The 16322-nt window shown below is 40.3% G+C and overlaps 1 protein-coding gene across 2 annotated transcripts; it reads right to left on the reverse strand.

Annotated features, from left to right (window-relative positions):
• Window positions 1-11207: 11207 nt before the first annotated feature.
• On the reverse strand, window positions 11208-15517 carry tmem263 (transmembrane protein 263). 2 transcript variants are annotated; one of them, XM_079163078.1, is made up of 3 exons: window positions 15376-15517; window positions 13959-14029; window positions 11208-13009 (listed from the first exon to the last, which is right to left on the reverse strand). In XM_079163078.1, exons 2-3 carry the CDS (start codon window positions 14023-14025, stop codon window positions 12708-12710), a joined length of 369 nt encoding a protein of 122 aa, XP_079019204.1. In that variant the 5' UTR covers window positions 14026-14029; window positions 15376-15517; the 3' UTR covers window positions 11208-12707. The 2 variants fall into 2 exon arrangements, with proteins under 2 accessions (XP_079019204.1, XP_079019203.1); XM_079163077.1 differs by having other exon boundaries at window positions 11209-13009; window positions 15371-15517.
• Between the last annotated feature and the right edge of the window lie 805 nt (window positions 15518-16322).

Genomic DNA, 16322 nt, shown 5'->3' on the forward strand with positions numbered 1-16322 from the left:
ACACCGACAGACCTATGTAGATATTCATGTGTACTTATCGGCATAATACATAAATAAATGGATAGGATCAAACTCAACATTTAACCACAGATCAGTTTCCTGTATGAGAAACTCAAAGGACAGGGAGGAACGTTCCTCCCCCCCCCCTCTGCTGGTCAGAGGGGGGGGGGACTTCGAGCTTACACAATTATTGTATAAAGACACATGAGTCAGTAATCTGACATGCGTTTTGTATGACTACAAAACAACAAATGCACACAAAACAGTTAAACAAGTCAATTTCAAATGAAGGGAATTTTTTAAGCTGAGGTAGATTAAAAATATGTATACGAAATACAAGGATTACTTAGACTAGGATAGCATATCAAGTACAAATTTCCATGAGTTGTTTATTTCAATTGGATGCATCTCTGTTGCCTCAGGAATGTGGATGTTCGTTGGTGTGGTCATAAAACATTGTAGGGCCAGCCTTGAGATTTGAGTGCCATGATTGACCCAAAGTCCTATCTTGACATTGTCCAAGCACATGGTAAATTGAGAGTCGAACCACTTAGTGACCTATGGGTTCCCGAGGGTTTATTATTAGTTTATTAGTTCAGACTATGTCATAGACATTTCAGTTTTGTCAAGAGAATTCTGTGAATGTCCGCTACACCAGAGAGCTCCAATGAAAACAGATATTACTACTGAGCCTTTCCAAAGGTTACAGCTGACATGCTTGATCTTCCCCTCACACGTCGTGGCAATTACTTCTCCAAGGGTCAATTTTATTTCAAATTTGAACTTTATTTCAATTACCTCATAAATCGAAGCACATTCATGACATTTGACCCCTGGATTTAACCCATCTGAAGCATTTAGGAGCAGTGGGGAGTAACTTGGGGTTCAGGGTCTTGCTCAAGGACGCTTGGGCATGCTGACAGGAGGAGCCAGCGCTCCACAACAGTCGCAAAATGTTTGTTTGAACACTTCATCTGTGAACATGGTATTCCAGAAATTATGCACACAGTTCAAGAACGTCAATTTCAGTCTGGCCTAGTACAACACCTGTGTCAACTGCTGTGCATCCAGAATAAATGAACCAGCCCGTATTATCCTCAGTGTGACGGCATCATGGAGAGATGCTACAGAACAGTCATTGATCAAGTCACTTTATCAACAGCCTAGTGAGTGGGATGACTGCCTTACCCAAGTTGCTTTGGCTTGCAACACCAGCCCTCACTCTTCAACAGGTTTCACTCCATCCTACCTCACACATGGTCATGAAGCCAGGATGCCTACCAACCTGCTGTTACCTAGAAACACACCATCTTCATCTACTCCAGGTTCTCCTGCTGTCTATGTTGCACAGTTGACCGAGAATCATCAGTCAGTCTTTGGTTCTTCTGCATGGGACAGGGACTGTGCCCACAAGCAACAGAAACAACAGTATGGCAAAAGTGTCAAGCACACTCCCTATGGTTCTGGAGACCTCATGTGGTTAAATGACCCCACTACATCAAAACAAAAACGGTCTCCTCTCTGTAAAGGCCCCTTTGAAATATTGGAGTGCCTCGGATCTGATGTGGATCTGGAGTGCCATACAAGATTCATTACCTCTTGGATCAGTCCCAGATTGTCAGGTGCTTTGCCCTTTAAACCTGCTAAGTCTGCAGTAAGGAAGAGCTACAACATACCTGGCTTCAGCAGTTTCCCCTCATTGGCCCCTCAGATCTGCCAGTCACAGCCCCCAGACCTCTCTCCCCACCCACCTCCACCCACCACTATATACTCATCATCCACTGCTTCCCCATAGGGCCAAGAGATAGTTAGCCAGTCCGACACTCTCCCTTCTAAGACTCCTGGTCAAGGCTCTGGTTCTTCACTGCACCCCAGCAGACGTCGAGTTTGACTACCCAATTACTTTATGGATTATGTCCTGAAATGAGACTGCTGCTTTGTTGTTATTTGCAGTTGTTTCTCCTTAAATGTGAAACTAGGACATTTCTTGTGTGAGAAGTGAGGTTAATTAATTTGATTTGAGTTAATGGTGAGTTACATTACATCAAAGTAAGATTTTATATAAACATATCGGTTTATGAAGTATGACCCATTGTCACAGATTGAACTACCAAAGGTAGACAAGTAGTTAAAATGAGTCTCACCTTGACCAACAACAACATTAAAGTACCACTTACATATTAATACATCATTAATAATGATCCAATAATAATAGTATAACAGTATGTTTAATTAGTATATAATCACCTGCAACTAAGAATTGTTGTATTTTCATTTTATATATGGATCCTCTTAATGGAGTCTGCCATGTTGCACCTCCATGTTACTGAATTAGCCCAGAACAGACAAACCAAACACTAGCTGGCCTTAAAAAGTGCCTTCCATGTTTTTGCACTACCTGAAGGCCATAGTTCTTCAACATGTGTGTGAAATTGCAGTACCGTGAGCCGCAGAGTGCAAAACCGTAGTACCGCCAGTCACTTTGTGACTTCGGTTGCAACTAAAGTAATGTTATTATGGTAATAAATAAATAGCCTCTGAGTGAGGCGAACGAGGGTAACACGGTTTTGCGCTCGGCGTCTCACGTTACCACAGTCTTGGAAATGGAGTGAGCGGAGGGTTATTCAGCTAGTGCAATCTGCAACCACACCTCTAGAGGCCTCCAAATCATACACACTTTGCCTTTAAGTAGATTTTGATGATGTATTGTATTTGCCTACGTTTGGCAAGGCAACATTGCCACCTGTTATACTTGATATACCAGGAGGATCCTCCACTTAAATAAAGCCTGCACAATTTTAGAGAAGAAATACATAATCTGCTTCTTAAAATTTAAAGTTGAAAATGTATTAAACCCTTTGCTCAATCCAAGACACTCAGAGGCTTTTCTGCTACATCCTTACATGGTCTGGTATAATGCTGGCTAATGTGTACTAATGTTAACAAACTTCAGATAGATGCTGATGAGTAACAGACATTACTGAGTATGTTAGCTGACTTTGACTATATTTGTGCTACTGTTATGCTACATTTTAGCATATAACAGATAATAATTTCACTGCTGTTATTAAAAAAAGTTAAACAAGAATTAAACAAAGTGTTCCTTAGCAAGTGGCATGTTATTGTTCTGCTTGTGGACATGTTCCACTGGCTCTCAGCTTCATGCTGTTTTTAAAGCAACTGACAACAGAGAATCTTTAAATTGAGGGGAAATGCAAGGTTATGCTGTAATTGCAACTTGTAGCCTTAAAGGCAACTGTTTGTTTTTTTTAGAACACAATTGACTTCAGCTTGGTTATATTTTTCCCAACACCTGATTTTAAAATTAACTTATTAAACCAATGACAGCTGGAGAGGTTTGTGTTGGCAGTTCTCCCTCCATAAAGGGAGCTGTATTTAACATTCTGAACATTAATACAGCAGCAAACAGGTGTTTTCTATGTAAAGATATAGTGGATTAATGTCTAGCTAAGCAAATAAAGGTGCTCTCCCTCTTTGTATTATATATTATATATTATAAGCTTCTCCTTATTTTGTTGACAAAGTCAGGCGAGCCGCGCGTGCTTTTAGTGCATGCAAGTGCATGTGAGCGTGCCCGACTGGTTAGCTCACGGCTGCACTCTGAGCTGGTCTTTTCAGCGATAACAGCTGATACCACTATAGCAATTATTGATTCTAGATTGCTGCAAGAACTCTGACTGGTAAACTTGGATTGCTTGTGTTTTCTTCCATTAATCTCCATTGTGGATAATGAAGACAACATCTAGCAAGCTGAAGGAAGGCAATGACCTTTTCAGTAAGACAATCAAAGCCTTTTTCACTACAAATATCACGGTCTATTGCTGCAAGTAAGCTGAAGCCCACTTTTAGTATGGCAACACTTCTAGGATCTAGTGGTTTGTCTCAGTGTCCTCTGAACCTTTGAATGTTTAGTTAGGTGCAAGACAAACTGCCAACTAAACCAACTCGGACAAGTTCTGTGAATTGTGCACTAGCTAAATAAATATTTGGTGACAAATAAAGCTTTTTGTTTTTCAGGTTTTCATGACCTGAATTGTCAATAAATACTTTAATGTCAAACTGACAATCACCCCAGTGCTGATTTGACAGGACATTTAATTTCCCTTTCTCTCCCATACAACTGACCTTGTGAAGTTGCAAAAAGGCTTATCAAAACATTCCCCTGAATAATATACATTGACATAATACACCCCTGAAGCTTTTAAGTGGCTATTGAAAAGATGGGAAGTTGTAATTGGTGGTTATTTGACCTCAAAGGAGGGGTTTTAAAACATCAACCCTAGTAAGCATATACAACATAAGTTGTACACTTGGGGACTATCCAGGTCAAACTGCTGCTGGCAACATGGCAAAGCACAGGTCCCTCCATTAATGTGGGCTCCTCAATACCCTTCCAACCCCCTCCAACACAAAAGGCTCATCAATACCCTCATATGCCCCAGGTCCAACCTCCTCCTAAGTTCTTCCTCAATATCTTCAAACATCGAAGTATCCTGCATATCCACGATCATTTCCCAATTTCCAGTCTCTCCAATCACAGGCACACAGCAACCGTATGAACCACATCAACCGCAGCAACCACCTCAACTGTATCTACTGCAGCAACCACATCAACCGCAGCAACCGAATCAACCGTATAAACCAGAGCAACCGCATCAACCGAATAAACCAGAGCAACCGCATCAAACACATCAACCGAATAAACCAGAGCAACCGCATCAACCACATTAACCGAATAAACCAGAGCAACCGCATCAACCACATCAACCGAATAAACCAGAGCAACCGCATCAACCGCATCAACCGAATAAACCAGAGCAACCGCATCAACCACATCAACCGAATAAACCAGAGCAACCGTATCTACCATATCAACCACATCAACCGAATAAACCAGAGCAACCGCATCAACCACATCAACCGAATAAACCAGAGCAACCGCATCAACCGCATCAACCGAATAAACCAGAGCAACCGCATCAACCACATCAACCGAATAAACCAGAGCAACCGTATCTACCATATCAACCACATCAACCGAATAAACCAGAGCAACCGCATCAACCACATCAGCCGTATCAACCGAATAAACCAGAGCAACCGCATCAAACACATCAACCGAATAAACCAGAGCAACCGCATCAACCGCATCAACCACATCAACCACATCAACCGAATAAACCAGAGCAACCGCATCAACCGCATCAACCACATCAACCACATCAACCGAATAAACCAGAGCAATCGCATCAACCACATCAACCACGTCAAACACATCAACCGAATAAACCAGAGCAACTGTATCTACCGCATCAACCACATCAACCGAATAAACCAGAGCAACCGTATCTACTGCATCAACCACATCAACCGAATAAACCAGAGCAACCGTATCTACCATATCAACCGAATAAACTACATTTTGCACTTGTGTGGAAAATAGCTCACGTATTGGACAGAATAGATTTTTTTTAATGCACATTTAATTTTATTCCAGCATAAGAAAATGTATGTGCTGGTTGAAAAAATCTTTTCCCATCACACACTCAGAACTGACACAAATATAATTCCATAAATCAGTAGGCTACCACAGTGAGGTATGCAGATAATAAACGATAAAGAACGGTGGTATTGATATCAGTATCATAGCATTGGGTCTAGTGTGAGGTTGGTTAACAAATTCATTCAGTAGGAATAAATCAATTTAGCTGCAAGTATTTACAAAACATTACTATCATAATTATTTTATTTCCCTATGCCATTGTACAATTGCCAGTTATTATAACTAGATAATAAAAGACCTTCACCTTTTTCATCTGTAACCTCACAAGTTATGTAATACTGTATGTATGTATTATGTAATAAATCTATAAAGTCTTCCTGGATTTAATGATGTATTTTGGCTCCCATTAACCTTCAGAGTTTGTCTTGCAGTGGATTAAAACCTCCTGTTTAGGAAACTGAAATATGGTTATGTTTTAAAAAATGTGTTCATAATGGCACAGCTGTAAGGTATACACATGAACAGACCTATTGAGTTGAGGCGCATATTATGGCAGACTTTGTTACAGATCCAGAGAAAAGATCAATATGTTTTCCATTGTGCACTTGCAAAATAAACATTTGGTGACAAATAACTCTTGAGGCCACAAAGACCTTTAAAAAAAAGGTTTTTGTGACCCAAATGTATGACAAATACAAATACTTTAATGTCATCCAACCCAGTGACCTGATCTAATAGGACACATGTGTCTGATCTTGTGAAGTTGCCAAAAGGCTTATCAAATCATCCCCCTAAATAATATAAAAAACATGACATAATACGCCCCTGAAGCTTTTAAGTGGCTATTGAAAAGATAGGAAGCTGTGATTGGTGGTTATTCGGCCTCAGAGGAGGAGTCTTTAAAACATTAAGCCATATATAACGTAAGTTGTACACCTGGGCACTGTCCAGGTCAAACTGCTGTTGAACCATGGCAAAACGCTGGAGTGTCACCTCTTTAGTGGCACTAGCACTGCTAGGGTGCTTAATCCATACACAGCCTTCACTTGCGGGCTATAAGGGCGGTCAGACACAATTGCCTTGGAATCCACCTCCACCTTGGGATCCACCTCCACCTCCACCTCCACCTCCACCTCCACCTCCACCTCCACCTCCACCTCCTCCACCTCCACCTCCACCTCCACCTCCACCTCCACCTCCACCTCCACCTTCACCACAACATTATGGTGGTTCAACATCACAGTATGGTGTTCCACACTATGGACATTACCATCAATATCAATATAAATATCCAAAGCATCAGCACTACTGGCCTTATTTTGATCAGGCGACGCAGGACCCGAAAATCCCACAGACACCGTCCAAACAACTGCCGATTCCTGTCCAGAGTTGTGACATCTCATCAAACGTGAGAATCCCATGTGGAGGTTCTGATATCTCTGCTGATGGATGCATAGCCATAAACTGCTGCTTTAATGGCCAACAGTGCTACTTTGGAAAAGCAGGTGAGTTTTTGAAAAGAATGTCATGCAATGGACCGTAATGGAGGATGAAAAAAAGGTGTTCTTACATATTTAACCTGTCAATGCCTGTCTTTGTGCCACCAGTGACCATTCAGTGCACCAAGGACGGCCAGTTCATTGCTGTAGTGGCGAGAGATGCCACTCTGCCCCACATTAACCTCGAGTCAATCTCACTATTGGACCAAGGTCCTGGCTGTATGCATGTGGACTCTAATTCAGCCTTTGCCATCTTTAACTTTCCTGTTACCGCCTGTGGCTCCGTTGTTACGGTAAGACCTCGATTTTCTCAACTTTTCAACCAGTTAAGAAAACTTTAAATAAGGCCTATGCATATTTTTACCTCACAATGCCATTTTCTTTTACCTTTTGTAGGAGGAGCCTGGTGTTATAATCTATGAGAACAGAATATTCTCCTCATATGAAATGGGAGTCGGGCCTCTTGGAATCATTACCAGGGACAGTCACTATGAGTAGGTGATCCTTTTTTAAAGTACTTTTGTAATATCAAAATAACAGATCTGACCAAGCAACATAATGCCAGTTTTCTCTTTTCAGATTGGTCTTCCAGTGTAGGTACATCGGCACCTCTGTTGAAACTGTGGTTGTAGAAGTAATGTCGTTACTAAATCCACCTCTACCAGTTGCTGCTCTGGGACCCATCAGTGTAGAGCTGAAGTTGGCTAATGGACAATGCAGTGTAAAGGGTTGTAATGAAGGTACGTGGATGTCTGTCTGGCACAGCGCTGCTGTATTTGTAGATGGCTGTCATACTAACTTGTCACTGCTCTCTCAGTGGTAGCGGCCTATAACTCATTCTACACGTTGGCTGACTATCCTGTGGCCAAAGTACTGAGGGAACCTGTGTACGTGGAGGTTCAACTCCTTGAAAAGACAGATCCCAACCTTCTCCTGAGTCTTGGTCGCTGCTGGGCAACCATAAGCCCCAACCCTCACAGTCTGCCCCAGTGGGACCTTCTGATAGACGCGTAAATAAAACACCAATTTAACACTGTCCTGTTTATGACAACATGTTCAATCATTTTTGTCAGTGTTTATACTTTACACTATGAAAACACTGACTTCCTTTTTAAATTGAATAACAGAGGAGTTGCCTTCATGTCATTTTCTTTTCATCCAGGTGTCCATACAAGGATGATCGCTACTTGTCCACACTGGTTCCAGTCGGTCCCTCCTCTGGTCTGGCATTCCCCAGTCACTACAGACGTTTCTTTTTCAAAATGTTTACCTTTTTGGACCCAAATTCAATGGCAGCCCTGAAGGAACCGGTAATGATTTAATTTACTATGCATATTTTTGCACTGATGATAAACTGCTGCAACAAAATATTTTTGTATTGCTCTGCTTACATGGTTTTACTTGTTCAGGTGCACATTCACTGCAGTACGACTGTGTCCGCTGCTTCAGCGGGCTACGCCTATGAACCAGTGTGCTTCCTAAAAAGTAAGAGAGATGTCACGGCTGTGGACCAGAGAAAGACTGAGCCGAAGGTTGTGGTTTCTGTAGGACCAGTCATCATGGGTACCTCTGCGGAATAAACAGCGGTGTCAAACTCAAGAATTTGGCTGAGATCATTCAGTAAAAGATTTGAAAAGATTTGCATATGACATACTGTATATTGTAATAAATGCAAAAAGACTGCAAAAGTGTGCCACAGAAAAAAAATGTATTGAGCCCCAAAAATATTGTAGACACATTTATATTAAAAGATATTGGCTTTGATGTGCTGTAAATTCTTGTTTTTATATCATAATTTCACTGGCAGTACTATTTCACTTCCTCTAAAACAAAACAAAATACAAAAAACATTTTTATTGATAGATAGATAGATAGATAGATAGATAGATAGATAGATAGATAACTTTATTTTTGTGTCATACACATAATGTGTCCAACCCTCATGGGTTCATAAGACACCAAAAGTACAGCTGCAGTGGACACACATGTGATTAAGTTTCATTCAATTACAAAATGACTTCACTGCTCGATCTTATACAAAACGTTCTGCCTTCTCTCCCAGGCCTGGCAAATAAAATCTGCCACAGAAAAGATTCCTTTCCTGAAGCGCAACTCAAGTTTTTCATAGTCATCCAGCCAATGGAAATCAACATAACATGAAGTCATTTTACTTAAGAGTACATTACTCATGTCCTCGTAGATAGGACAGTAAAACAAAAAGTGCACCTCATTCTCAATTTCCTCACACAGCAAACCGATTCTGTTCTCCTCTGGAGTGGAATTAAACCTACCGGTCTCTAGGGCTAACGGTCATGTTCCTGAGCTTAACTGTGCACATATGGATATTTGTCTTTTGTTTAAGTTATACTTCACATAAAGTTCTGCACTATAGTTATTCTTTATGAGACAATACCTTTTGTTTACACCATATATCAGCAGACTATTTTTCTCTATGCATGAAAATCTGTTTGGTCCTAATCCCCTTAATATCAATGACATATTGTTCATGTAATACAGAGATTTCAAACCCTTAGCCCAGGGATGACCATTCAAAATGTCCCAATGAAATATCTTTTTAGTCTCTGATCAGACATCTTCACAAAATCGAATAGAGGTTCCCAACCCATATCCCACTAATGGCCAAAACATAAGTCGATTTGTGAACTCCCAACAAGGATCTAATAGCTCTGTGATGCACAGTGTTACAACTTGTGTGGTCACGGAAACCCCAAACACCACAAAGACACAGGACATACACATGAATGATAGAGTTGTGTATAAGTACGGAATCTCAGATTACCACATGGTTTAATTTTATTCAGTTCAGTGATCTCTTCCTGCTGACTGAGCTAGAACATGCTGGCGACTGTGGCTGAGTGGAGAGCAGGGCCGTCTTTCAATCAGAGGGTTGGCGACCCCGGCTGGTTGCATGTCGATGTGTCCTTGAGCAAGACACTTAACCCCAAAAATTTCTCCCGTAGCCGTGCCTACAGTATGATAGCATCTAAATTGTAAATTGCTTTGGATAAAATCATCAGCTAAATGACTGTAATGTAATTTACAGCTTTTTTAAATGTCATGTGCTTGTCGAGAGTAATGCCAAGATATGTATACTGTTGAACCAAAGTTAAAAACAACTGAACTTCTCTCTAATGATTTTTGTCGAAAATGTACTATTTGTGTTTTGTCTTGATTTACCACTAGTCTCCATTTCCAGCACCGCTCTACAACAACGTTCAGAATAATCTGCAGATCTTTTTCCTGTTCAGCAAGTAAAATTACATCATCCGCATATAATATGGCCACCATCTGATCATCAACTTTAACCCCAAAAATAGAAGCTTTAATTTTTAATATAAATGGAAAATAATGTTGGAGACAAAACATCTCCTTACTTCACACCAAATTGTTTGGAAAACCAACCAGTTGTGGATTCATTAACATGAACATGGGCATCAGGTGCTTGATAAAGAGACTGCTATTGAAATCCCTACGCAAAGAAACAGCATCCTCGTCCGACAGACTAAACATCGGGACTGTTAAATGGCCAAAAAAAGAGTGAGAACTAGATGATATTGTGGATCATCAACATCTGATATTTATTTTTCCACCGTATTCTGTTGCTTGAGTGAAGGCAGAGCACAGCCTGTAAAAGGAGATGCAGAGTGACAGTGTTCACCCTTTCTACCAGTAGATGGCAGTATAAGTTTATTTAAACCACAGATTTAGTTCTATTTACCTGTGTCTTTGTTGGGTCTCTATACAGATGTGTTTAATGCTGTTTATTTCATCTGATATTTGATTTTTATGGTCAATTTGCAACCTAGTTGTGTACATCATGTATTTACTTGTTATATTTATGTCATTTAAGAACCAAACATACCTACATGGAAGTGTGAGCATGTGTTGATCATGAGGCAATAAATAATGACAATCATGTTAGGATGGAGCGCTATCTTTCGAGGGGTTGTAAGAGACTATATCTTTAAAAATGTTTGATATATTTGCAGTTTTAATTGTATTTAGCATCTGTAACCCTGCATATAGCAATGGTCCTCCATTACAACAAACTGTACCTCACCATTTCAAATAAATACAGTACACTGAGCATAGCACCAAATTATAAATTGTGCACATTTTCATTTTACTTCAAATTAACTGAATCTGTTTGGGGTACAAAAAAAATCTTCCTGAACTCATGTTATCCAAAGGTTTTAAAGAAATCTCAAAATCTCAATTTTGTCTAAAGTAGAGCAGTGAATCTTTAATAAAGTACAGATCTACAGAACACAGTGAAATCTCTATGGTAAAAGAAAAAACAGAAGTAAAGAAGTATAAATATACTGTTTGGATTTGTACGACTTGTTTTGTGACTGATGCAACACAATACATACTGTTTACAGCCTTCAGCGTATGTTTTATTTAAACAAGTCCTGAATATTAACATGAACAAAGTTCTCATTGTTCAATACACTTTCAAACATCCTGCAACACTGATTAAACAAAAGCTTTGAAAGCTTAGTTCTGCAACATGCAAGACTTGAATGGCATTTTACAGTTTACGGTAGATGTTTCATTACATGTAGTCCAGGTTTCTCAGCTGCACTTCACACTTGAAACTCAGAATGTAATGTCAAAACTCCAGCCTTCAGATTCGCTAAGCAACATGGAGAAGCATTAGGGGAACGATCGGGTTGAGAAGTAATGCTCTGATGCATTGTGAGAGATTTATGCCATAATGAAGCATCTGTGCCCAAAGGATAGACGTTGACATACTTGGATTTGAGAGCGACATTAAGCAACACATCACAGTAACTATCAAAATATATAGTCATGTGAAAAATATGTCATGTATAAAATGTACAACTGGAAGTTAAGCTAATTGCAAAGAAAATACTCTAGTTTTCAACAATATTTATTGTAATAATTCGGATTCTGTATCAAAAGTATGAGTCACTTTCCACTGAGGTGACAATATAACCACAAGAGGGCAATGTGAATTCAGAGGAAAACTGAAAACGGTCACAAAAGTTCACCAGTGAAATATCCACAGTCCACAGTCAGCAGGTGGTTCAGATATTAAACTGGACTCTACTTTAAGGAGCACAGCTTTGATCACATGTGTTTGTTCATTTGTGCAAGCTGAACAGAGACGATTAACTAAACAGAAAGCAGATTTAATCACAATGTACACATTTTCTGATCCATGTCAGTAGACAGTGAAACACCTCTTTGTCACTTACAGATCACAATTGATCAATGATTGTCTTGCAAGTGAAATGTAAGTACATTTACACTCTTGAGGAGCTTTTCTCTAAAGTTTACTTTTGTGGCAAGTACAACCGTAAAAAAGCAGTGGTGTCACTTTTTTTTTATCAAAAATTGAAACATGGACATTATATTTGAACAATTTCAGGCACTGGTGATAATAGTGTGTTGCCTTTAACAACAGAGCAGGAGAGTCTTTGTTAGTTCATGCGTTGTGGGTCCTAGCTACTAGCTATATGAACATGGGTTTACCGACAATCACATTAAAAAAGAGAAACTAAAGAGAAAAAACAAAGACTCCCTTTACCAGAAATGTGTACACTAAACTTTTGAGTCCTCTGTTGCTCTTTTCCTGCTGACACAGGAAACAACGTGAGTCATAACACCTCAGCTGTGTGCGTCGTCTCCTCTCTCCGTCAGTCAGACTTGTCCTTCTTTTTGCCTCCTCCTATGGGAACTTTGCTGATCACCGCGGAACCAACAGCAGCCACTCCTCCGGCTACAGCACACACTCCTCCTTTAACCAGACCCACTCCGATCCCAGGCAGAGCGACTACAGAGCTGACCGTGGTCTTGGTGAGGTCCAGACCCTTTCCTCCTATCCACGTCACACCGCCCACAGTGGCTCCTACAGCTCCCTTGGTGGCACCATACAAGCTCCCCGCCAACCTGCCGAACATGCCCGGCTGCGCCTGTGGATGGTCCTTGTCGCCGTCATCTGGTTTAAAAATAACAACAGCAACATTTTAAGATCCTATATTTCACTTCTGAATAAACCAAACTAGGGCTGCAACGAATTATTATAATATTGATAAATTAACTCATTTCAGCTCAACTCCAAACGTATTGCATCTTCACAGGCCTTTACCACCAATATGCCGCCCATGATAACGATATAACCGTGGTACACAAGATTCTGCTAAACTATACTTGACACTATGGATGATCTTCATTGATTAATTTGTTTTTTGACTAATTAAATAATAGTTTATAAATTTGAAATGTCAGTGAAAAATATAAACCAAAATTTCCCAGAGCTTCAAATCACTCAGGTAGTCAATTACAATAATGTAAAAACAAAGAAAATGATAAAATCCTCACATTTGAGAAGCTGGAAATGTTTAGTACTTTTGCTCGAATAATGAATTTCATGATTAATCGATAATAGAAGTTGTTGTTGTTGTTTAATTTTCTGTCCATCAACAACTCGATTGATCAACTGCTCATTGCAGTGCTACATTAAACAAGGTTTCTTCTCTACTCCGTTTAGATGCTCGTTGCAGTACGCCATATCTACAATACAATTGGTAACTAAAGAGGAAAGCATGAATGTAAAAAAACATCTTATAAAAGTAATAATCAGTGGTGTAGGGTTGCAAATGACGATTGTTTTCAATATCGATAAATAAGTTGCCAAAGAGCAGAACAGTTAAAATGTCTTTAGAGCAAGGACACAGTTCTGCCTTATAGGAATACCAAACTATTGAATCTGCACATATTACGTTTACCAGAAGCTGATTACTACAGAAACAGCTAATCCCTATATGTGAACTTCATAATCGTGTTTCCGTATAATTTGTCGCACGTCTAGGTCTTTTTCTGAAAACAGGATCAAAAACCGTTGAACACATTGAGGTCAATAAACAGACATTTGCAACTAAACTTACCTGTAGCTACTGGCTCATCATTGAGGTATGCAGGCATGTCCTCAGGCACCTGCTCTGCCTGACTCATCGCTCTGCAAAAATAAATGACACAATCACCAACAGACACTGTGATACATAATTAACAGAGATATGCAGTGTTGGGAACTACGGGGAAAGAGATTCTGTGTTACATGAAATGGTTTCCCTCCTGTCATCTTTGTGTCATTTCTGTTATGATCTTCACCCTGTAAGAGACATGTGCCTGTGCTTGTTGGTGCATATATCTATGTGTTTACCCCTTAAAATGTGCTCCTTGTACCTGGTACATGTATGAGCTGCTATAACGTTCACTATACGTGTGATAAGGCTATAAGCGCCATATGTCATTAAAAGAGAAAATGCTGACAGTCTGTAGAGAAAGCCTTTTTAAAGTAAATAGAGATGGGAGGGGTGTGTGTGTGTAAGGACAATAACAGGAGCCTGCTTTATGTGTGCTGCTGATCCTTAAACAAGGCAGACCTGTTCACGGCCTGCCACAGTAGGACAGGTTAAAAACACACGACAAACACAGAATATCTCAACTTAAAACAACCGATGCTGAAAAACTAAAATGTGAAGATGGGAGTCGTCTTCTGGACTTTGGGAAACAGAAATAAACAAAGACATAAACTGACAGTTTGAAGGAATTATTTTGAAGGAATCTCCATATCATTGCAAAGTCAATGGTGCCTTGTTATGACGTTATGAAAGCTGCTCAGAGCAAAGTGTTATTCCTTCAGTCATAACGTTTATTAATAAGTAAACAATGAACAAAGGAGCGCGTGTGGCAGCTGCGGTGACAATTAACTGATGGGTAAACAGCATTATCACCGTGTTTACATCCCTGTTAGGTTCAAATTAAATGTATTAACATAAGTAGTCGGCATATAAAACGTGTGCTACGTAACGTTAGCTAACCTCCAGCATATAGTTTCGTGGCAGACTGCGTTTCCGTAGACGTCAACTTGAGCTATAACGTCAACCTAGAGGCAGTTAAAACAGACATTGCTTAAAAGTTTTGTCGAATGTAACAATGTAACAGTTGGTGCTGTCTCACTGTGAGAGACAGGAAGGGCTGGACTTGTAATCAACATGCCGACCTACGTGGTTGTTTTGTCTTTAGTCGCCATAATTAGCTTATTTGTCTTATCTTGCAGCTGAGACACAGACACGTCACGTCTCCCCTGAAACACCAAACAGCGCTTTAACGATCTTTCCTCCACCGCTGCTCGATCGATATTCACTAGTGTTTCCATTTCTGTCGCGATTACACTCATGATCGAGGGAGTTCAATTGCTTTGAAACGGATTCTCAAGATACTATGAATCAGTGTTCTCTCATCGCTGACTCTCGTTACACAAACTGAAACAAAAACGAGCTAATTTAGCACTTACCTTACTCTTTATCTGATCCACGGTAACGTTACTGTGCGCTATGTGCGGGACCTTCTGCCCCAAATAATAATAATGATCAGGCTACACGGCCTCTGATGATGTAGCTGCTGGTGGTTACGCTGTGTTGTGTGTGTGACTGTGTTGAGGGAGGACCTCAGTCTCCACCCATAAAAACACACGGAGGACGAAGCTCCAGCTGCTGGCTGCCTTTACAAAACCACATGTACATGTAGGCACTGTGTATTGTTATTGTCTGGTTAGCTTATTGTTGTTCAATATGTTAGAGATCATGCACTAACACGGGGGCTTGTATTGTACTTTGTTTAGTTTAGTTCAGAATGAGTGTAGATGTTCTGGTGATGATTAGGAACAACTGTGGGAAGCGTCGCAGGGTGTAGTAATCAGAAAAGATGAGAGGATTTATTTTGGAAAGGGCCACTGGCCATCACTTTGGCGGGAGAGGACACTGGACCGAAAACACCAAAACGACATCCTCCCCTCAAAGCGGAAGTGACGTACATCCTCCACGGGTCGCTCTAAATCAAAGATCGTCTCTTTGACGTGGCGCTGTCACGGAATAGTATTTAAGAAACAGAACGGGATCAAATACCATCTGGATATGTAGAAGATGTATTAATGTGGAGATGACTGGATTACCGACCAAAAGAACCGCATACAAAAACACACACACACACACACCCTACTGTATATGCAACATACACACTGTATGCAAATAAATACACACTTTATAGAAAATATAGACACTATGAATTCTATAAAAAATACACATGAAATCACCACAAGTCAAAATATCTGCTGTGAAAAAGGCCTCAGCACCACGTGACTCCGACTCTTGTTTCCCGCCTGTATTTGCAATGATTTATTTGATACCCGGAAATACTAGCAGAGTGACGGTTCTCTCCTCCCAAAACTCCCGATTTAAGGCAGCATG

This window comes from Pholis gunnellus, assembly GCF_910591455.1.
Source record: "Pholis gunnellus genome assembly, chromosome: 7".
Classification (NCBI taxonomy): Eukaryota; Metazoa; Chordata; class Actinopteri; order Perciformes; family Pholidae; genus Pholis; species Pholis gunnellus.